General features: G+C 50.0%; 1 protein-coding gene across 2 annotated transcripts in view; it reads right to left on the bottom strand.

The window, feature by feature from the left end:
• The window catches only part of ACTN4 (actinin alpha 4), a 119,893-nt gene that overhangs the window by 33,084 nt on the left and 62,891 nt on the right, over positions 1–23,918 (bottom strand). The window contains exons 4-8 of one of the 2 annotated variants that reach the window (XM_081018658.1): positions 16,652–16,738; positions 14,602–14,689; positions 11,787–11,865; positions 9,937–10,018; positions 6,481–6,566 (exon numbers count right to left, since the gene is read on the bottom strand). In XM_081018658.1, the coding sequence (XP_080874784.1) occupies positions 6,481–6,566; positions 9,937–10,018; positions 11,787–11,865; positions 14,602–14,689; positions 16,652–16,738 (422 nt within the window). Of the gene's footprint in view, positions 1–6,480; positions 6,567–7,486; positions 7,573–9,936; positions 10,019–11,786; positions 11,866–14,601; positions 14,690–16,651; positions 16,739–23,918 lie in introns of both variants that reach the window. The other variant, XM_081018657.1, reaches the window with a different exon arrangement.

Below are 23,918 nucleotides of genomic sequence, written 5' to 3'. Positions count from 1 at the left end.
CACGCTGCTTAAAGGGTGCGCGGCTCCTGTGGGCTTTTGCAGGAGGTGGGGGAATTGCCATAGCCGCGCGCAGCCTCTCCCGGCCTCTCTTTGGGGCTGGGGGGGGTGGGGAATGATATTTTTTTTCTTGGTTTCCCCCTCTAAAAACTAGGTGCGCCTTATGGTCCGGTGCGCCTTATGGAGCGAAAAACACGGTACTTAACCCGAGGTGCCACTGTAGAATCATAGAATCATAGAGCTGGAAGAGACCACAAGGGCCATCGAGTCCAACCCCCTGCCAAGCAGGAAACACCATCAGAGCACTCCTGACATATGGTTGTCAAGCCTCTGCTTAAAGACCTCCAAAGGAGGAGACTCCACCACACTCCTTGGCAGCAAATTCCACTGTCAAACAGCTCTTACTGTCAGGAAGTTCTTCCTAATGTTTAGGTGGAATCTTCTTTCTTGTAGTTTGGATCCATTGCTCCGTGTCCGCTTCTCTGGAGCAGCAGAAAACAACCTTTCTCCCTCCTCTATGTGACATCCTTTTATATATTTGAACATGGCTATCATATCACCCCTTAACCTCCTCTTCTCCAGGCTAAACATGCCCAGCTCCCTTAGCCGTTCCTCATAAGGCATCGTTTCCAGGCCTTTGACCATTTTGGTTGCCCTCCTCTGGACACGTTCCAGTTTGTCAGTGTCCTTCTTGAACTGTGGTGCCCAGAACTGGACACAGTACTCCAGGTGAGGTCTGACCAGAGCAGAATACAGGGGCACTATTACTTCCCTTGATCTAGATGCTATACTCCTATTGATGCAGCCCAGAATTGCACTGGCTTTTTTAGCTGCCGCGTCACACTGTTGGCTCATGTCAAGTTTGTGGTCAACCAAGACTCCTAGATCCTTTTCACATGTACTGCTCTCAAGCCAGGTGTCACCCATCTTGTATTTGTGCCTCTCATTTTTTTTGCCCAAGTGCAAGACTTTACATTTCTCCCTGTTAAAATTCATCTTGTTTGTTTTGGCCCAGTTCTCTAATCTGTAGAGTGATTTGAGGTGGCTTCTACAGCAGGGTTGACCTGACCCCACAGTCTGATTTAGAAACGCACAGGAGGTATTTGTTGGTTAGTTTCCAAAAAATACGGGGTGCAGCGGCTGGTCCTGGGTTCCTCGGTCCACTAATTCCGCATTCTCCCAGACAGGTTTCCCAAACAACTTGGAGTCCGTGAACACACACACACACACACACACACACACAGAGGCATGCCAGAGAGAAAGCAGTTACAAGGCGAATAATCAATCCCAGCTGATGGGGAGAACATGCCAGCTGAGCTCCAAAGCCTGGGATCAGACACAAAGGACAATCATAAAAAAAAAAGATTGGCAAGGCTATAAATTCACACAGTCCAACTCTCTGCACCCCAGCAAACACACACACACACCAAGGGGAGGGCACGCTTGCAAAAGCAGCAATCAAGTTCAGGCTTTTATAGGGGAGGGAAGAGTCTGACCCTCGTCTCCAGCTGGAATATGCAGGACGCTTTGCTCAGCCAGAGAAAGGGGGCTCCACTTCCTGCCTATAAAGGATTTACACGTTCGGAGCCAATAAATTAACGCCAAGCTTTAATGGAAAACACTTGGCTGAAGTTCGGTGGCAGATCTAACATGCTTAAGGGGGGGGGGGACCAGCTACAGAAAAACCCACACATAAGACAAGAACGCCTTTTCAAAAGCATCCATCAGAGTGTTTGGGTGAGGTCATTTCTCTTCCCGCGCTTTTGCCTTCCATGCTGAGCGAAGCTTCCAGGTTTCGCTGGCGGCCAGAGGCAGACAGTGAAAACTTCTTTTCTTTTTAAACGTAAGAGACATTTCCTGCAAGCTAGCTCCCTCATGCAACCTGAGAGTCTGTCCAGAGCCGCCGGCAAAAGCCCGGACGGTCAAAGGATCCAGAAGGATCCAGCCGTTTTCACCCGCCCACCAAAGACGCTCATCTGGCAACATCCACGGCCTTCTAGCGTTACTGGCTCTGTGGGTTTTTATTCCTCTGCCCTTTATTTTAAATAGATTTGCCGCGACAATATTTCCTTTCCTCTGTTTCGAAGTGATTTGCGATTTTAATCTTGTGTTACTGCTTGCATCCTTTTTTTTAAAAAAAAAGGATTAAAAATAAATAAATAAATACCCAGAGAACATTAGCATAGGGCAGCCTACAAACCGCATTAATAAAAAATACAAATGGATGTTTGCCGGGGTCTGCAGCCATCAGAGACCGCCAGACTCCTCTGGGTGAAGGCTTGTGCTTTCCTTGCTTCGACCCTTACAAACCAAGGGCTTCGCTGGCCTGCCGCTAATTTGGGGGAAATGGATTACCGTATTTTCCCCTATATAAGACTAGGTTTTTTGTGGGGGTTTTTTTACCAAAAAGTTAGGTTTAAAATTGGGGCTCGTCTTATACACGGGTAGTGCTGAGGGGTGTTTTCTTAATTTGGAGACCCCAAAAATAGGGGTCTTATACATGGGGGCGTCTTACACACGGAAAAATACGGTAATTACAGGATTGGGTTAGTTTGCCGATTCCACACAGACTGATGGGGAAATTCACTTACTATGGGTGAATTAACCCTAAGGTAAAGGTAAAGGGACCCCTGACCACTAGGTCCAGTCGTGGCCGACTCTGGGGTTGCGGCGCTCATCTCGCTTTATTGGCCGATGGAGCCGGCATACGGATTCCAGGTCATGTGGCCAGCATGACTAAGCTGCTTCTGGCGAACCAGAGCAGCGCACAGAAACGTCGTTTACCTTCCCACTGGAGCACTACCTATTTATCTACTTGCACTGGCGTGCTTTTGAACTGCTAGGTTGGCAGGAGAATTAACCCTAAATGCCTTCAAATCAGTCAGGCAATCAAGTCAGCTGAAGTCTGAACTTCCCTCCCCCCCCCATTTGTTTCAATGAATGTGGGGAGAAAGTAGAAAGCATCTGTGGTTTGTGAGAACAAGGCCGCAGGGGGGAGGTCTCCAGGCTATTCCAGATGAACTATTATGGAAGGATCCTGACCGAGGCACTGAAAGGAAGTTTCACGGATGAAGGCCACAACACGCTATTTGCCTGTTTGGATCTGCGGTCAATTGTGACACTCAGAAGACGGAAGCAGAATATTTAACCCCTTGGGAATTTTGCTTTTATGAGAGCTCTGAGTAGAGGACACCTTTTAGAGGGGAGAGTGAAGGAAAAGCAAGAACGATGGGTTTTAGAGAGAGGGAGAGAGAGAGAGAAAAAAAACAAGGGGCAGAGAGATATAGTGGCTAGAGAAGGCGTGGGGTACATGGGTCGTTGGACTCCAACTCCCATCAGCCCCAGACACTTCAGCATTTGGTTTGGGGGTGATGGTAGTTGTAGTCTAGAACCACAGATTCCCCAGGCCTGGGTTAGAGTACTGGACTTAGACCAGGGAGACCCAGGTTTATGTCCCTGCTAAGCTATGAAAGGGGACGCGGGTGGCGCAGTGCCTAGGACTTGCCAATCAGAAGGTCGGTGGTTTGAATCCCCGCGATGGGGTGAGCTCCCATTGCTCGGTCCCTGCTCCTGCCAACCTAGCAGTTCGAAAGCACATCAATGTGCAAGTAGATCAATAGGTACCACTCCGGCAGGAAGGTAAACGGCGTTTCCGTGCGCTGCTCTGGTTCGCCAGAAGCAGCTTAGTCATGCTGGCCACATGACCCGGAAGCTGTACGCCGGCTCCCTCGGTCAGTAAAGCGAGATGAGTGCCGCAACCCCAGAGTCGGCCACGACTGTACCTAATGGTCAGGGGTCCCTTTACCTTTACCTAAGCTATGAAAATAACTGGCAGCCGCCACCTCTTAACCTGGCCTGCAGAAAGGATTTTTTTTTTTTAAAGGGATGCAGCCACCGCCAAAGACCAGGAATGCTTTCAGGAAATTAAACATTGGCAGCCTGACACACGAGCCAAAGGCGATGCATCTTGCAGAAATGCAAGAAGGCATTTGATACGGAAGGACGAAGGTTAACCTTCCCATAAAACTACCGTATTTTTCGCTCTATAACACGCACCCGACCATAACACGCACATAGTTTTTAGAGGAGGAAAACAAGAAAAAAAAAATATTCTAAACGAAACAGTGGGTGTATGATTTTTGTGGTTCATGCTGTGGCCACAGACATGTGATCTGACGGTGAGTTTGGGGTAGCCCAGTGCAAAAATCCTGAGGATCCATGTGGATCCATGCTTTGTAACCACGTTTTAAGTGGGGAGGGAAGGAAAAGCACTCAAGGGACAAGGAACACGCGTGGGTTGGGTGGAGAAGGATGCTATTCATAATGCAGAAGAGGGGTATAAGAGGAGAAGGCTCCTCTCCTCTCCCGCTTTGCTGTCTCAAAGCGGGCCACGGAGGAGGGAAGGAAGGGGAACCATGGATCCTCTGCTCACGACTGCAGCAGATCCCCCCGCCATCCGTAGGCATTTGCTCCATAACACGCACAGACATTTCCCCTTACTTTCTAGGAGGAAAAAAGTGAGTGTTGTGGTGCAAAAAATACGGTACTCTTCTGGTCTCTAAGGTGCTATATTATAATTTTTAAATTCTTCTGGAAGTATTCTTTTAAAGACTTGCTTTAACTTTGTTGAAGACCTGATTCTTTTAAAGGAGTTTTTAGGTTTTCAAGAAGAGTCTTTTTTAAACTATCTTTTTTAAAGAATTGTTTTCATTTATTCTTCCCCCGAAGTAAAATGTCAAGTGAGAAGCCCAGAAATCTGGCCAGGGGGGCAGGAATGAAGGAAGCTAAAAGCCAGAAGCATAGGTGGGAAGGGCAGGTAGAACCTGTCAACGGTGGTGCCTAAGGCGAGGAGTTCTGCATAGCCTGAGAGGCAGGGAGACCCCTGAAGACGCTGGCTTGGAAGACAGATCTGCCATCTCTCCCAGCTCTGTGCAATGGTGGCAACAGGCTTTGCTTATAATCCAGAGCAGAGGGGAGGGAGGAGAGACGGGATTGGGTTGGGATGCAGAAGAGGGGTACACATTCACTGCACAAAAAGGGGGAAAGCTAGATCAGAATTCTACACCCGGAAATCGGAACTTCTGCAACCTGCATAAAATATGCAAAGCAGGCACGCTGACATTCCTAAGTACCGCATTTTCCCGTATATAAGACTATATTTTCCCTCTATTTTTTTCAAGTTTAAAACTGGGGGTCGTCTTATGCACAGATAGTTCATATGGGGGACTTCTGTATTTGGAGTCCCCCAAAACAGGAGTCGTGTTATACACAGGGGTGTGTTATAGATGGAAAAATATGGTATATTTTTCACCATTTACTCGGCTTCTGTCGGTCAGGAGAAGCACGGGACTGTAGGCAATGTGGACTTGCAAATCCACCCAGAAGTCAGAGGACGGCAAGTTTTTTTTTGCCAGGGATTCCCCAAACAGAGCCAAGCCTTCAAAACAATAAGGACTAGGAGCTTGTTTCTGTTAGGATTTTTAAAAAGAGCTAAGGCTCTCGGGGTGTTACAATTCGCACTCAGTTCCCCTATCCTGCCCTTTCATATAAGGATGGAGACATCAGGAACCGCACTGAACAACTCTTGAGTATCACTGCAGAGGATCGCCGTTCATTGCTGTAGAACAGCCAGTGACCTTCGGATGTTTTTGACTACAACTCCCATCATCCGTGACCCCGCCAGCTGGGGCAGATGGGAGTTGTAGTCCAAAACAGCAGGAAAGCATCAGGCTGGGAAAAAGGCTGCAGCGGGGCACACAACACATTCGGAAGAGCTACCTACCTGGTTCAGAACTCAGCTCAGGGGCTGTTGCCAGTTCAGTCCCAGAATATGCAAATTATTGCAAGAGAACCTGTGGCTAAACCAGAAACTTCAGAGCAGCCTTTGCCAAACTGCTGCCTGGCACTGGTGGGAGTTGTGGTACAACAGGGCAGCAGGTTGGCAAAGGGTACTGATGACTGAGGCTATTCACCAGGTTTTGCTCCTAGCTGTAGAACAAGCCCTGGACAGGGAGGAGACCCAACAGCCAAGCCTATATGGCCTTTTTTCAACCAGAAGGTGATTATTTCAAGGAAGACTTGCTAGCTATGGCCCTGGAGGTCTCTCCAGAATGCCATGCCCTGGGAACTCCACTGCTTGCATACAGCTAGGAAGAGAGTTGCACAGTATTTTGACAGAGGTGACGTTTAAAGGAAATCTAGAAGCTGCTCCTCGCCTGGAGAATTTTTGCGGGGAGCCAGAAGGCTTTCAGCCTCACAGGGGGCTTGATGCATTCCTAGCTTACCGCCTGGATTTTTAACGAAACAAAAATTCAAAGCCACTCCTCCTCCCAGCCTAGTTGACCCTCCGCAGGCATGCCCTTTCATGCAAATGTAAACCCTGCGCTCCGGAAAGTGGGTGAGGAACATGTTAGGGGCGGTTTAGACTAGCCAGGTAAGAGCAGCAGCAGCAGCAGCAGACAGCCCCGCCCAGGCAAAGCTCACCTTCTGAGCCCCAGAGAAAGCGTGATAGAAGCAGGAGACGTAGGTCATGATGGCCTTCTCATCGGGCCTGAGCGTGCCTACAATATCTGCGCAGGAGGAAAGAGAAAAAAAAGGGAAGCAAAGTCAAGGGCACAATGCAAGATCGTCCCAGCTCCCCCTTCTGGCATGCAGCAGAGAAGGGGTGGGGCAAGCCTTTTGCTCCAGACAGGGACCCAAACCTCAGCTGGGACAGGGCTCTGCGGAAATAAACATCGCCCTTGATTCAGCCAGCCCTGCAAACTCTCCAAGATACCTCTCCAAAGGACTCTCTGCTCTGCTCCTAAGAGCTCTTAGGACGGCAAGACAACTGGTTCGCTGCGCAACTCGGTGCCTCTTTACTCAAAAGGAATCGCTGGTGTGTTTGACGGGGCTTACACCCTAGGGGAGTGTATTTACAATCCACCAAAGCCTCAGTTGATGCATCGGTGGGGCTGCCCAATTTTAATCGGTTGGAGTTCACGGGTTCCCTTGCTTATTTTGAGAAGCTATTTTGGTTCCGGCGTGTTACTGTAATAACGAAAGGGAGGCAGCTTCTTTTGATTAAATCACAAGTTCTTGCACTTCCTTCAGCCTCTCAAAAGGGCATCTGAAGTGAGGCTTTCCAAATATATTCCAGAAGTACAGGAAAACAAATATATTTGAATATAATTTGCAAATATAATTTGTAAGAAGGTGGATGATTAATCCATGAAAATGCTGATTGCTTGGCAGCCCTCCCTGAAACCCGGCAGACCAAGTGGCTTTAACTCCAACCGTTGGGAGTCTCCCAAGTAATATTTAAAAGCAAAGAGATTTCTGGCTCATTATGATCTCGTGTTGAACCCTGGATGTCAGACCCTGAGCTAGCTGAGGTTTGGGTTCCCAATGTTCTGCAAGTAGCTGCCCTCGGCACGAGAAGTCAGGAGAGCAACAGGGCGCTGGAAGGAAGAGGAGCTGTTAACAGTAGAGGCTCGGCCACGTCTGGTACCTTCTGAGCGCCAGAGAAGGCATGGTAGAAACTGGAAACATAGGTCATAATGGCCTTCTCATCGGGCCGGGCCGTGTTGACAATGTCTGAAAAGCGAACAAGAAGCATTAACGATACCAGGAGGCAAAACTCTCCCCCGTCCCCTGTTCCTTGATGGTCTGCTGGTTCTAGCAAAATCTGCCACAGCTCTGATGTCCACCTGTAGGCAAAGATTGAGCCCGGGGAAAGTTAACGCCAAGAAGCCAATGTTACAAGTTACCAAGTGAGCCAGAACTGGAAGTTAACTTGTCCAGCATGGAACTGAAGCCAAGGATCTGAGATTTATACTGCCAGAGCTCAAGGCTGCACACACAACTGATGTGAAGGCCTATTAAAGGCTGAAGAGTTTTTACGACTTTGCAGTGGCTTCTCGCTTGCCCTTTCCTCCAAAGAAGAACTTTGAATGCAGAGATTGTGCCAGGCATGTCTAATAAAACTCTGCGGACACCCACTGGAATCCGAGCGCTCCTGGTTTGTTTCAGGGTGTGGCTCCCTCGCTGTGGGGCTTTTCCTGCCCTCATCCCAGGGCACCAGGGAGAAAGGCCTGCAGTATATGTCCAAAGTGCTTTAGAAAGGAATGCTACGGAAGCAGAACGAAACAGCGACAACAGGGGTTTGCTCCACTAGCTGTCAGTCCCGTGAACTGAAGGCCACACTAGCGTCTGATTGGCCAGCAGCAGACCGGTCCTCCCCCTCGGCTCCATCAATTCACAAGCAAAGTATGAGCTTGGAGGAGCCTGGCAGAACTTCCCCCATGGCTCCTTAAGGAGGCCCATGGCTCACTTCAGAAACCAGGGGTGGGATTCGCCATCCATAGCAGGGGTGGGGAAACTTTGGCCTTCCAGAGGTTGCTAAACTTCAGCTCCCATCATGCCTTGCCACTGACCACGGCTGCTTGAACTGATGGGAGTCATAGTTTAGAAATATCCAGAGGGCAAATGTGTCCTCCTCACCCCCCGTGATCTAGAACCTGAGCAAGTTCAGTCAGACTGAGTCGTGAGCCAGGTTCCCCATCTCCCTGGACCTGGGAAATCTGTCTGCAGACAAATACAGCCCCATTTGGCTCCTTACCTCTCTCGCCTTGACCTAGCCACTGTGATCCATGCGACGGTCACCTCCAGACTTGATTATTATAACTCACTCTACGTGGGGCTGCCCTTGAAGCTGACCCAGAAACTCCAGCGGGTGCAGAACACCGCGGCGAGACTCCTTACAGGGTCCTCGCCGCGGGATCACATTTACCCGGTGCTATACCAGCTGCACTGGCTCCCGGTGGAGTACAGGATCAGGTTCAAGGTGCTGGTTTTAACATTTAAAGCCCTATACGGCCTAGGACCCTCGTACCTACGGGACCGCCTCTCCTGGTATGTCCCACTTAGGACCTTACGGTCTTCAAACAAAAACATCTTGGAGGTCCCGGGCCACAGAGAGGTTAGGCTGGCCTTAACCAAAGACAGGGCTTTTTCGGCCGTGGCCCCGATTTGGTGGAACGCTCTATCACAAGAAACTAGGGCCCTGTGGGTCTTGACATCTTTCCGCAGGGCCTGCAAGACAGAGCTGTTCCGCCTGGCCTTTGGCCAAGGCACAGTCTGACCCCCCTCCTTTGGTAATCCCCACAGAACTCTAGCCCAATGGTTGCCATTAATTTGATTCTGAATTGATTTTAGAATGAAATGATTTTAGAATGTATTTCACTTAATTGATTGTGATTTTATGTAAACTGTGTTACTTTTACTGATGTTAGCTGCTCTGAGCCCGGCTTCAGCTGGGGAGGGCGGGATATAAATAAAATGTTATTATTCTTCTTATAAGGTTACAGAGTTCTGAGCAAAGAGACTGTACCACTTCACGTGGGGGAGACTCGTTCTTTTAATACTCTGTGTAAAAGCAAAACTCTCCACGCACAAACCCTCCACAGTACACCAGGGACGAAGGCAGCTGGATAAAACCTCTCCCCAACTTTTCGACTTTCAGGAAGTTGCAAAGAAGGGGAATGTCTGAAATGCAACCGCACCACTTGCAGCCTTAAGCGGTACAGTCCCTTCTGCCTCAGGACTCCGCCGCCTACGATTTCTGCATCGGGCGTGCGGCAGATCTGATCTGGCAAGTTACTTTGTCCCAGAGGAATTTGGGCTTTGCAATTCGGGGTGTGTGTGTGGAGGGTCTGGGCCGCTAAGTCAAGTCAGCCCGACGGAAGGAGCGTCAGCGACTCTCAGCAAGGCAGCGAACCCGAGGCAGTGCTCGACAGCTCTCTTGGGCTTCCGCAGCCCAGCCATACTAAGGGAACTGCAGACCAGGGCGCGCCAAAAACCTCTTCCTCTGGGAATCGGTTGCATTGCAATGCTGTTACGAAATTTGCTTCTTGGAACCGAACACCCGAGCCCACGCTCCGAGAGCAGCCTCCAGCTTACCTTCTGCATCCAACATCTTGGGAATGTCGAGGTATTTCTCAGCGACCTCAAAAGCGTTGTTCAGATTCGTGACTGGATCATCCTGGGGAGAATTGGGGGGGGGGGTGTCAGAGAGGCACAGCTGTTAGAACTGGTGCCGTCCCAAAGCCGAATCGCAACCCTGCCCTGCCCTGCCAGCTGAGAAGGAACACCCAAAGGAGAAAAGTGTTTCTCTGCCTCCCCCTGCCCCCCTACAAGCAGCTACTGGATGGATGGCGGCCAACAGATTGAGGTTGAATCCTGACAGAAGTACTGTTTTGGGGGGACAGGGGGCGGGCGGGTGTGGAGGACTCCCTGGTCCTGAATGGGGTAACTGTGCCCCTGAAGGACCAGGTGCGCAGCCTGGGAGTCATTTTGGACTCACAGCTGTCCATGGAGGCGCAGGTCAATTCTGTGTCCAGGGCGGCTGTCTGCCAGCTCCATCTGGTACACAGGATGAGACCCTATCTGCCTGCGGACTGCCTCGCCAGAGAGGTGCAAGCTCTGGTTATCTCCCGCTTGGACTACTGCAATGCGCTCTCTGTGGGGCTACCTTTGAAGGTGACCCGGAAACTACAACTAATCCAGAATGCGGCAGCTAGACTGGTGACTAGGAGCGGCTGCCGATAGCATATAACACCTGTCCTAAAAGATCTTCATTGGCTCCCAGTATGTTTCCGAGCACAATTCAAAGTGTTGCTGCTGACCTTTAAAGCCCTAAACGGCCTCGGTCCAGTATACCTGAAGGAGCGTCTCCACCTCCATCGTTCTACCCGGACACTGAGGTCCAGCGCCGAGGGCCTTCTGGCGGTTCCCTCACTGTGAGAAACCAAGTTACAGGGAACCAGGCAGAGGGCCTTCTCGGTAGTGGCGCCCGCTGAGCTGGACCTCAGTGTCTGGGCTGGACGATGGGGGTGGAGACGCTCCTCCAGATATACTGGGCCTTTGAGGCCGTTGAGGGTTTTAAAGTTCAGCACCTTTGTGCTCAGAAACGTACTGGGAGCCAATGTAGGTCTTGGGATCCCGGAAGGTGTAATTTAAGGGTGATGGGAGAATTTAGGAGGCTCCTCTTCCCCTCCCAGAGTTACAGCTCCTGCAATTCTTCTTTACGTGGAACTCTTGGAACTGTAGCTTGGTGTGGGGAACGGGGAGAGAAGGAGATTTCCTAACAACACTCAGCAGCCTTCACAAACTACAGTTCCCAGAATTCTTTGGGGGAAGCCAGGACTGTACAAAAGTCATGGTACAGGGTGCTTTTAAATGGATGGTGCAAATGCGGTCTTTAATTCCACAAAAGAGCCCTGCAGCCCAATATGAGTGTTAGGGCTTTTCACACACCCTCCCGACTACCACCTTGGCTTTCCCCTCCTTGGCATTTTAGCTCAGGGGGAAAAAAAAAATGCTTTGCCACCTTTAACCCTGAGGCCGGTCGCTGCCATTCTCACATTACAGACGAGGAGATTGCGACTCGCCCCAGATTGCCCAGGGAGATCCTGGCTGAAGTGGGATTTGAATCTGAGCTCTCAGGTGGCACAACGGCTCAGTGCGTCCGGCTGTTAAGCAGAAGGCTGGTGGTTCAAGCCCACTCAGAGATAGCTGCGGGGAGAATTCCTGCATTGCAGGGGTTGGACTAAATGACCATCCTGGGTCCCTTCCAGCTTACAATCCTGTGATCTCACTCAACCCAGTGACTCATGCTCATTTCTGGACTGGATTCTGGGGAGAGCATGTAGGACACAGCTAAAAACACAAATAGCAACGCTACTACTACTAACACTCAATTTCGAGTCCAAAATGAGGGAGGAAGGAAGGAGCTGCTGTCGCCAACATACCTTTCTGAGCTTGTCATACTCAATGAGTTCTGGTCTGTGTCTGTGGATCAAGGCATTAAAAGCAAGGCCGTCTTTCCAGCTGTAAAAAGAAGCCCAAGGATACAGTTAGATTGCTTGGCTGTCCAAGAGGGGAAACTGCGGCTTCGGGGCAGCATTCCTCAAAATTGCAAGGCCTGCCCCCCCCCCTTCGGACAGGAGGGTGTTTTTCAGTACAGTAATGCTGTACTGGTTTTAACACTTGATTGGGAGCCGCCCAGAGTGGCTGGGGAAACTCAGCCAGATGGGCGGGCTATAAATAATAAATTATTTTAATTTATTATTATTATTATTATTATTATTATTATTATTATTGTACCTCGGGTTAAGTAATTCGTTCAGGAGGTCTGTTCTTAACCTGAAACTGTTCTTAACCTGAAGCACCACTTTAGCTAATGGGGCCTCCCGCTGCCGCCGCACTGCCAGCACACGATTTCTGTTCTCATCCTGAAGCAAAGTTCTTAACCAGAGGTACTATTTCTGGGTTAGCGGAGTCTGTAACCTGAAGCATATGTAACCTGAAGCGTATTTAACCTGAGGTACCACTCTAGTATTATTATTATTATTATTATTATTATTATTATTATTTTCACAAAAAGGTAGCAAAGAAAGGGCAGAACCAAGCAAACTTCAAGAGAGTCACTAAAAAGTAAGAATGCAAGAGCCCTGCTGGGCTACACTCAGGGTTCGTTCAGACCAGTGGCCAAGCCACTGGGACGCCGACACGCAGGGTCTGAAGCCCACAGCCTGTTCCTGCCTATTTCCCTTCAATGTGGGGGTGCCACACAGCCATCGTAACCACAGACAAGCCCCCCCGCAACCTCTTCCGAGGATTTGCCTGTTCTCCTTCTCAAAGGCATCTAAGCCACCACAACATTATGGGGGTTGCATCCCAAGTGACGCCTCCCGTCAGCACATAGACTCTCCCCGCCCTCAATGCTAAATCTGTTCTAAAGATTCCCCCAACCCTCCAGAGCAGATTTGGGGCATGCAAGGTAAAGGTAAAGGACCCCTGGATAGTTAAGTCCAGTCAAAGGTGACTCTGGGGTTGCGGCGCTCATCCCGCTTTCAGGCCAAGGGAGCCGGCGTTTGTCCACAGACAGCTTTCCGGGTCATGTGGCCAGCAGGACTAAACCGCTTCTGGCGCAACGGGACACCGCAATGGAAACCAGAGCACACGCAAATGCTGTTTACCTTCCTGCCACAGTGGTACCTGTTTATCTACTTGCGCTGGCGTGCTTTCAAACTGCTAGTTTGGCAGGAGCCAGGACAGAGCAACAGGAGCTCACCCCATCGTGGGGATTTGAACTACCGACCTTCTGATTGGCAAGCCCAAGAGGATCAGTGGTTTAGACCACAGCGCCACCCGCATCCCTACAGGGCATGCATGGAGTGGGGGAGACGACCCCATTTCACAAATGGAAATCCTTGTGTTGATGAGAGGTGTTCCTTGGGTGCTGCCCTTTGGCCAGAGAACTCTTCTGAGTCAGTTCCTTGCCCTGGGTGGCAGATCTGCCTTCCCCTGCCCAGAACCCATTTATTTCAGTGGGTGATTCACTTTTCACCCAGCACATATCATTCCACCAGCCTCTGCCCACCACTCTCCTCCCCAAGACCCATTATTCCTAAAATATCCATCTAGCCACGGCCTCTCATCCGCACAAGATAACCTGCCAGCCTCTTAAAGGTTCCCAGCGAGCTACTTTGGAGTCCACACATCGCAGGTCTTTGGCTCGAGCAGGAAGCACAAAGGCCTCTGCTATTTGATGGGCTGGTCTGCCGGATTTTTAATGGGGAGCCATCCTCATGAAGCCATTTCTTGCAGCCTTCGAGACGCACCAAGGCTTTCTGGCCAGAGAGTGGAAATGCTGCCTCTGTGTTTGGGAAAGGCAAGGCCTGGTGGCTCGCCGAGTGCCTATGCCCCAACTGGTCAGAATCGTACAGTTGAAAGGGACCCCCCGGGGCATCCAGCCCAACCCCCTGAAATACAGGGGTAGCAGCTGAAGAATCTCCACTTTTCGAACGAGCATGTTCCACTGTCAGAACAGCTTGTGTTTAGTTGGAATCTCCTTTATCACACTTGGAATCCATTGGTTCTTAGCTGGGATAGCTCAGCCGGCAAAGCACGGAGCTCTGAATCTCATGGGTCATGGGTTCGAGCCCCGAGTTGAGCAAAATATTCCTGCATTGCAGGGGGTTGGACTAGATGCCCTTTGTGGTACCTCCCAACTCTAAGATTCTTTCACAGTTTGCATCTTACCCTCTAGAGCAGCAGAAAACAAGCTTTGCTCCCTCTTCCATGGGACAACCTTTTAGATATTAAAGGTAAAGGTAAAGGGACCCCTGATCATTAGGTCCAGTCGTGGCCGACTCTGGGGTTGCGGCGCTCATCTCGCTTTACTGGCCGAGGGAGCCGGCATACAGCTTCCGGGTCATGTGGCCAGCATGACTGAGCCGCTTCTGGCGAACCAGAGCAGCGCACGGAAACGCTGTTTACCTTCCCGCCGGAGCGGTACCTATTTATCTACTTGCACTGGTGTGCTTTCGAACTGCTAGGTTGGCAGGAGCAGGGACCAAGCAACGGGAGCTCCCCCCATCATGGGGATTCGAACCACCGACCTTCTGATCGGCAAGTCCTAGGCTCTGTGGTTTAACCCACAGCGCCATTCTATCTCTTCTCACTCTCCTCCTTTCCAGCCTAAACATGCCCAGCTTCCTCACCTGCCCCTCCTAAAGGTTGGTTTCCAGGCCCTCGATCATCTCGGCTCCCCAAGGTTACCTTATGTGGAAGTTCTGTACGTTGACGTTCTTGTAGGGCGCAGTCTTCCTCTGGCACCAGAGCAACAGGCCTTCCTTGGCCGAAGTCTCTGCAGGACGAAGGGGAGAAAGAAGAGAGAGGAGGTGATGGCGCCGTCTTTGGCAGGACAGGTCACCTGGCGTGGGGGGGGGCGTGGGGCTGAAGCTAAGGCAGCAACAGGAGTGGGACGGAGCCAAGACGACATCTCCAAACCTAAGGGTCGAAGGCCAACGTTGCACAAGGCTCTTGGGCTCTTCCATGGGGGGGGGGGGAGTTGTACAGAATGCCCCGAGAGATGCATTTCAGGCACTTTGTGCACATGGTCTCCCCAAAACAATGGTAACTGTCATAAACAAAATTCAACATTGCGTTTTTATACAGGCATTCTCCCGCTTGTGCATGGAACTGGGAAGCAACCCAATAATTCAATTCAAACTGGGAAATGGCAGGAGAGAGCTGGGGAGTCCCCATGGCTCGCAAAGGCACTGACGTCCAGCTCCGAGGGCCTTCTGGCAGTTCCCTCCCTGCGAGAAGCCAAGTTACAGGGAACCAGGCAGAGGGCCTTCTCGGTGGTGGCGCCCGCCCTGTGGAACGCCCTCCCACCAGATGTCGAAGAGAACAACAGCTACCAGACTTTTAGAAGACATCTGAAGGCAGCCCTGTTTAGGGAAGCTTTTAATGTTTAATAGATTATTCTATTTTAATATTCTGTTGGAAGCCGCCTAGAGTGGCTGGGGAAACCCAGCCAGATGGTCGGGGTATAAATAATAAATTATTATAATAATATTATTATTATTAAGGAGACCCTCCCTGGAGCCCAAAGAGGAAGTGTGCAAGGGCCAGAGGAAGCCCCGAAGAGCCTGGAGGCACAGCGGGGCTTTGTTTACGCTGCTCAGTCTCCCCGCCTGGCAGCTGATGCGCTAGGTAGCGCAGCACCAGTCTTTCATGCGTCCTCCAGCCTCCGCCAGCCCCAGAGCTTCAGTTCTAGTTGTGGATATTTCTGGACACAGTATGAGTTGAAGAGAGGGTGTCTTAAGGGTGTTTAGAGGGCGCTCCCCACTTTGTGCAATGTCACTTATGCACGTGGGGCCCAGAACGTAACCCCCACGCAAGTGGAAAGCTGCCTGTTGTTGTGATCTGCCCAGGGACAGATCCAAGCGGGGAACGGTCTTGGGGGAAATGACCCTTTCCTATAAAGCAGCCTCCCCCAAGCCGGCGCCCTCTGGGTGTTTTGGACGATGGGAGGCAGTGTCCAAAACATCCAGAGAGCACCAGCTTGGGGGAGGCTGCAACGAAGCGCTTGCAAAGCTAGTACCCTGAAAAGGTACAGGCCCATTTGAGTTTTTGCTAAGAAAAACGCCGCCAGGTGCCCCGAATCCTTAACCCGTGTTTGCTGTCACTTGTGCAGAAGGGAAGGGGTGGCGGCTGTTGTGGGTGGGGCAACTGCAGGGGAGAAGAAGTGGCAAGCAGGATAGGAAGGTGAGCTCACAGCCACGCAGCCCACCCTCCAAAATATGGCACGTTTTGGAAAAAGAAAGAAAAAGCTCTCTTGCTTGTGCCTGAGCTGGGAATAAAACAGCTGAGGTGCATAAGATCAGGTGCGAATTTGAGTTCTTAGGTACTGGGGCTGCACTGGGGCCCAGGCAGAAAGCCATGGGGGGAAGTATTGGGCTCCCCCCCCCCCAAAAAAAAGGCCTCTGGCTGCCTAATGGCTGCTTGGCAGGCATTCCCAAGGCAGGTATTTGCCAAGGAGCCTGAGCCACGCGCTCAATAAAGTCAGTGAGGGTTACTGCAACCGACTTGAGCAGCTGCACGGTGCATGATTAATTGTCGTTGGTCTAGCGGGAAAGAGGAAGTGGTTGAAGGCGTGGGCACCGTCGTGGATCACCGCAAGTCCGCGGTGCATTGCCGCATGGGCTCCGCCAGCTTCCTCTCCCGTCTATTTAAATGTGCCAGACATACAGCTGGTGCCGACACGCCAAGAGCAGAGAGGGCAGGCTGGCGCACGGCCTGCGGGAACTTGGGCGCTCACCTTCTACGGAGATGTCCTGGATGGCGAATCTGAGGATGATGGTCCAGATCATGCCAAGGGTCATCTTTGCGTTGCCGTCGACGATTTCTGGAAGCAGATGGGAAGGGCGTTAAGGGAGGGAGGCCAGTTCTGTTCTGGATCAGCTCACGCTTCGGCCAGAAAGCGGGCAACTTGCATAGCTCAGTTGGTCAGAGAGTGGTGTTGATTATGCCAAGGTTGGCGGTTTAACCCCCAGGGTCTTTCCAACTCCATGATTTATGCTGAAAGTTCCCAGGCGAACACACAGAGCAGAAAGGACACACGTGCCAAGGAGATAACACGTGCCAAGGAGTTGTGGCACTGTGATGCGTTCCCACTGCACACCCCAAGGGGTCTGGTGGTATGTGTGTCCCCTGACGCAACACCCACAGTTTGGGACACCCTGCCTGCCGATACCAGGCACGTACCACCAGTTCATTGTACAGTGATAGCCTGTTCAACTTGCAAAACGTTCAGAAACCAAGGCACGACATCCGATTGGCTGCAGGAAGCTCCTGCGGCCAATCGGAAGCCGCGTCGGACGTTCAGGTTCCAAAGAACGTTCGCAAACCGGAACACTCACTTCCAGGTTTGCAGCGTTCAGGAGCCAAAATGTTCGACTTGCAAGGCGTTCAGGATCCAGGGTGCCTGCCGAAAACACTGGTGCCTGTTCAGATATGTTTCTATGTGTTTTAATCAGATTTTTAGCTTATCGTTTATTTTAATTAAGTAGTTGACTTTAGCTGTTTTTACTAGTAATTTCATTGTTTCATACTTTTAGAGTGGTGGGGTTTTTTTAAAGCTTTTTTTTACAACCAAGCAGTATATACAGTACATTTTATGAAACAAATAAATCTGGGCCTCTACTATATATATATATATATATATATATATATATATATATATGGTTGAACACACTTGCCACTTCGAGGGGCAAGTCAGCCTTTCCTGTTTCTTCCATTTGTGAATTATTGCACCAGCTGGTGTCACCTTCTCACCAAGCTGCTTGGCAATAGTCTTGCAGCCCAGTCCAGCCTTGTCCCGGTCTACAATCTTGTCCCTGGCATCCTTGGGCAGCTCTTTGGTCCTGGTGGCTAGTTTGGAATCTGCTGGATTGATTGCTTCTGTCGACAGGTGTCTTTTGCACAGGTACTGTAACGAGCTGGGATTACAGGTAAGACCTCTCCCTTACAGCACCTTGTTACATACAGTGAAGATACTATACCAGGTAGCCTGACATTTGGCTGGTTGATAGGGGATCAAATACTTGTTTCACTCATTACAATGCACATCAATCTCGTGACTTTTGTCTTCTGTGTTTCTGGGGGGTTTTCCTGTTGTTATTCTGTCTCTCACAGCTACGATAAACCTACCATTAAAATTATGGACTGGTCATTTCTTCGTCAAGAGGGCAAACCGGCAAATTTAGCAGGGGATCAAATACTTCCCCCCCTCACTGTATGGGCATAGAGATCAGCGTTCAGAAGGGCTGTAGCTCAGTGGTGCGTGTGCATTGCATTTCCCAGGTCTCAATCTCTTGCAAAGACTGCTGCCCGAATCCCTAGAGAGTCCTCTGATGTTATAGTAGCCCAGCTCCCATCAGCCTCAGGGGTAGGGGTTGGAGCCCAACAACATACAGGGAAGGATAAACGACTATCAGACTTTGAAAAGCTGGCATCACTGGGTCAATTTCATCAATTTTGTTGAATTAAACTAAATAGCTTTAATTGGATTTTGAACGAATGCGCAATTCATTGTTACCGTTTTGAATTTCATTGTGCACGAAACTAGAAACAGAATTGTTAGAACCAAAGACTAAGGTACTTTCAAGGATGTATAACTTGCTGTTAAAATGGAATACACAAGATGAAATGGTCAAATCGGCTATGATAAGGTGGGCACAGGACATTGGGTATAATATTATGTTTGAGGACTGGGAAAGGTTGTGGAGTACTGGATTGAAATTTACTGCATGTAATGCTTTGAAAGAAAATGTAATGAAAATGATATATAGATGGTACATGACCCCAGTCAAACTTGCAAAAATTTACCACCTGTCTGATAATAAGTGTTGGAAATGTAAAGAGACCGAAGGAACATTCTTCCACCTCTGGTGGACTTGCCCTAAAGTGAAGGCATTCTGGGAAATGATTTATAATGAACTGAAAAAGGTATTTAAGTATACCTTCACTAAGAAACCAGAGGCCTTTCTTTTGGGTATTGTCGGCCAAGGGGTGGTAAAGAAGGATTGGACATTTTTTATGTATGCAACAACAGCGGCAAGGATACTTCTCGCAAAGTACTGGAAAACTCAAGATCTACCCACACTGGAAGAATGGCAGATGCAACTGATAGACTACATGGAACTAGCTGAGATGACTGGCAGAATCCGTGACCTGGGAGAAGAGAGGATGGAGGAGGATTGGAAGAAATTTAAGAACTATTTACAAAAACATTGCAACTTGAGTGAATGCTAAGCAGGATGCTAGATCATAAATAATTGAGCACCACTAACTTAGATGATTTAAGAAAATAAGAGAGATTAAGAAAATATAACTCTTTTTTTTTTTTGAGAACTAGAAGATTATGAAATATAGAAGGGATATAAGAATGCAAATAAGATAACAAATTGCTGCTAAAAAGTTATAACGATGAAAGTGGGAGCGGGAGATGTGAGGAAGTCCAAAAAAAATGTGAAACTATGTTAAGATATTTGCTATATTGTCTGTTACATGTATTCTTATTGTAAACTCCAATAAATATTATATATATATATATATAAAAAAGAATTTCATTGTGCAAACCGCTATTCTGAATAATGCTTTTCACGGGGGGCACTGGGGAAGAGTTCGTGGAACCAAGGGGGCTTTGAAGAGGAAAAGTCTGGGAACCCCTGACATAGACAACACTGATCTGGACGGGCTCATTGTTCAACTCTGACTAAGGCAGCTCCCTAAGTTCCTCCCTGTTTTGCGAATCTTAGTACAGTGGTACCTCGGTTTTCAAGCGTCTTGGAAGTCGAACATTTTGGCTTTCGAATGCAGAAAACCTGGAAGTAACTGCTTCAGTTTTCGAACGCTTTTCGGAAACTAAAAACATGCCACACTGCTTCCATATTGAGTTTTCTGGACAGAAATGCTTCCGGAAATGCATGCTTCGGTTTTTGAATGTTTCGGAAGTCGAACAGTCTTCCGGAACGGATTACGTTCGAAAATCAAGGTTGCATTATACAGTGGTACCTCGGGTTAAATACCGTATTTTTCGCTCTATAAGACGCACCAGACCACAAGACGCACCTAGTTTTTGGAGGAGGAAAACAAGAAAAAAAAAATCTGAATCTCAGAAGCCAGAACAGCAAGAGGGATCGCTGCGCAGTGAAAGCAGCAATCTCTCTTGCTGTTCTGGCTTCTGTGATAGCTGTGCAGCCTGCATTCGCCCCATAAGACGCACACACATTTCCCCTTACTTTTTAGGAGGAAAAAGTGAGTCTTATAGAGCGAAAAATACGGTACTTAATTCGTTCCGGAGGTCCGTTCTTAACCTGAAGCACCACTTTAGCTAATGGGGCTTCCTGCTGCCGTCGCACCGCCACCGTGCCATTTCTGTTCTCCTCCTGAAGCAAAGTTCTTAACCCAAGGTAATATTTCTAGGTTAGCGGAGTCTGTAACCTGAAGCGTATGTAACCCGAGGTACCACTGTACTGGTTTGCTTTTCAAAAGCAAGTTTCTAGGCTTTATGGTGCAAAATATACATTTGGTACCACAGGGGCAATGTAGGCTGAGTTCTCCGAAGTCAGGCGGTGGGCTGATTAACGTTTCCAGCGGCTGCAGGCAGGGCCTCGGTGCTGTGTGTAGGTCCTGGCTGCTCCCAAAGGGGAGATGCGGCTGCATAAATGATGCAAAAGAGCAGGAACTGTGCAAATTCTGCTCCGTTTGCATGATTTGGGCAAGCTGCAGGTTTGCCGGGACACAGAACTGTTTTGTGTTGCGTTGCTGGAGCACAGGCTACAGACTGGCTTTGTACACTTGAACCACCCAGGAAGCCTTTCTGGCTGGTCCTCCGTTGCAATCTGTGCCTTTTTTGCCTTCCGCCAGCAGACACAATGGAGGGGGAGACTGGATTCCCCCCCCTCCCCCTGAGAAGATTAACAAGAGATGCTGCAGGCCAAGGCAAGTGGCCGGCAGGAGTTGCTTGCAGTTCCTGGGAGAATCAGAGCACAGAATTCCCAATTCGGATTCCTTTATTTGCCATCAGCCCGCCTGGAAGCAAGAGTTAATTCCTTTGCTCTCTTAACCAGCACAAATCAAATCATGGCTAAGCTCATAATGGCCTATATATCTGCGACTTACTGTACTCTGCTTTTGACTGTATTGTGCTTATTTGTTAATTCCATGGAAAAACCCCTGAAAATATTCCTCCCCCCGCAAAAAAAGGGTAAAAACTGCAAGCGTTAAAATTTGGTCCCCTAATCTTAACATGCTAAGGTAAAAGGGTAAAGGGACCCCTGACCATTAGGTCCAGTTGTGGCCGACTCTGGGGTTGCAGCGCTCATCTCGCTTTATTGGCCGAGGGAGCCAGTGTACAGCTTCCGGGTCATGTGGCCAGCATGACTAAGCCGCTTCTGGTGCTGGAGTGGTACCTATTTATCTACTTGCGCTGGTGTGCTTTCAAACTGCTAGGTTGGCAGGAGCAGGGACCGAGCAACGGGAGCTCACCTCGTCACGGGGATTTGAACCGCCGACCTACTGATCGGCAAGTGCTGGGCTCTGTGGTTTAACCCGCAGCGCCACCCGCATCCGAATCTTAACATGCTAAAATTGTGCAAAAGATGAGCAACGTTCTGGATATCCCTGGCTGGACAGAGCAATCTCCCTCCAGCAGTTGCTGCAGGTGGAAAACCTGCAGCCCAAGCGCAGAATTTGCAAGCGCTCAGAAGCATGAAGGCTCAGAAGTCGAAACAGAACAGAAGGTGCTGAGCAGAGACGCCAAAGGGTGTCACTCTGGGGAGGGGTGTGTGCAGGAGCAGAGAGGGCGCCGGGCTTGATGAGCTTCCTTTTCTGTAACCAGAGATGCCACACCCGATGTGCCAAGAGGGCACTTGTCAGAACATGCGCTGGTTTCAAGGAGAGCTCCCTTTCCCAGGTTAGGTCCCCGAAGGCAGGGGAGGCGATGCCGGAGCGCTGGGGAAGCTCCGGAAAGCTGGATTCAGCTCGCCTGGTCTAGTGCTTCCAGAAAGGACACGATGGCATCGAAGAGAGATTTGCCACGGGTGCAAACCCTGAAGGAACCGTCCCCCTCGGATAAATAACTGGAGGTGGGCGGGGGCCTTGCATCTGCAGCTGGCAAAGAAGAGCCTGAGGACACAAGCTTGCTGGATCAGATCAGGGGTCTCCAACATGGTGCTCACTAACCACAGCACCCCCATTTAGGAGAAGCTGGATGCCAAAGGGGCCAATATTAAGGGTTTTTGCTCCAGGGAGCTGAATATTTTCCTTGAAAGAGGGTTGCCTGTTTCGGGGGAATTTTCTGCCTCAGTCTTTCTTCTGTAAAATGGGTATGCTGCAGCGCTCAACGGTTTCTTAGAGATGTTTGACAGTGGGTCTCTCCCCCAGGAGGTTTTAGCCTCTCCTTCCTTGGAGGTTTTTAAGCAGAGGTTGGAGGGCCACCTGCCATGGACGCTAGAGCTGAGATCCCTGCGTTGCAAGGGGTTGGACTGGATGACCCTCAGGGTCCCTTGCAACTCTACAATTCCACAATAGGATTAGGGTAATCTGGTCCAAACCAACATTCAGACGGAAGCCAGCTAGAGTGCCTTCGGGGAGTTCAGAAAAAGAGGATGGAAGGCCTTTCCAACTAATCTCCAGCTACCAGGACACTGTCCCCGAACAAGTAGCTTGCATTTAGTTTCAAAACATCGGAAGAGTTTGCTGGATGAGGCCAATGGCCCATCAAGTCCAGCATCCTGATCTCACAGTGGCTGACAGTGGGAAACCTGAATCAAAAATTGAAATTGAAATACCGTATTTTTCGCTCCATAAGACGCACGTTTTCCCTCCTAAAAAGTAAGGGGAAATGTGTGTGCGTCTTATGGAGCGAATGCAGGTGGGAGGCAGGCAGGCGGGGAAAGCCCCACACTCCGCGCGGCTCTTGCAGGCTTTTCCCCAAGGAGGGAGAAGGCACTGACACAGCCTGTCAGTCCCTTCTCCCTCCTCATAGAAAAGCCCGCAGGAGCTGCGCATCCTTTAAAGAGCGCGCGGCTCTTGCGTGCTTTTGTGGGAGGTGGGGGAAGGGACAGAGGGCAGCCCCTCAGTCCCTTCCCCCACCTCCCGGAAAAGCCCCCAAGACCAGCACTCCCTTTCACTAGCCGTGTGGAGCATGTGTGCGGCTCTTGGGGGCTTTTCCCCCCAGGAGGGAGAAGCCTGGAAGCACCGGACACACGCTCCACACGGCTCGTGAAAGGGAGCGCTGAGCAGAGCCTGGGATGCAGACAGGCTCTCTTTTGCGCTCCCTTTAAAGAATATTTTTTTCCTTGCATTCCCCTTCTAAAAACTAGGTGCGTCTTATGGACAGGTGCGTCTTATGGAGCAAAAAATACGGTGCTTTATTGTCACTTGTACAACTTATATACAGTGAGATTACACAAGCACCCCCCACTCAGCTCTCTTAGTCTTAATTCCCCTCTTTTACTGACACACACACACACCCCAAACCCAAAAGTCAGTAGCCCTTTTGTTATCTTTTCATTCAGCAGCCTAACAGTCCATGGATACAGTACGTTTCTGAGCACAATTCAAAGTGCTGGTGTTGACCTTTAAAGCCCTAAACGGCCTCAAAGGGCCAGTATACCTGAAGGAGCGTCTCCACCCCCATCGTTCTGCCAGGAAACTGAGGTCCAGCCCCGAGGGCCTTCTGGCGGTTCCCTCATAGCGAGAAGTGAGGTTACAGGGAACCAGGCAGAGGGTCTTCTCGGTAGTGGCGCCCGTTTCCGTGCGCTGCTCTGGTTCGTCAGAAGCGGCTTAGTCATGCTGGCCACATGACCCGGAAGCTGTACGCCGGCTCCCTCGGCCAATAAAGCAAGATGAGCGCCGCAACCCCAGAGTCGGCTATGACTGGACCTAATGGTCAGGGGTCCCTTTACCCTTACGAAGAGCCTGCTGGATCAGGCCCATTTAGTCCAGCATCCTGTTCTCACAGGGGCCAGCCAGATGACTCGATGACAAACCAACAAGCTGGATTCCAGCAAAAGAAC

This window comes from Podarcis pityusensis (assembly GCF_964106645.2).
Source record: "Podarcis pityusensis genome assembly, chromosome: 8".
Classification (NCBI taxonomy): Eukaryota; Metazoa; Chordata; class Lepidosauria; order Squamata; family Lacertidae; genus Podarcis; species Podarcis pityusensis.
This window is presented reverse-complemented; position numbering and strand designations above follow the sequence as displayed.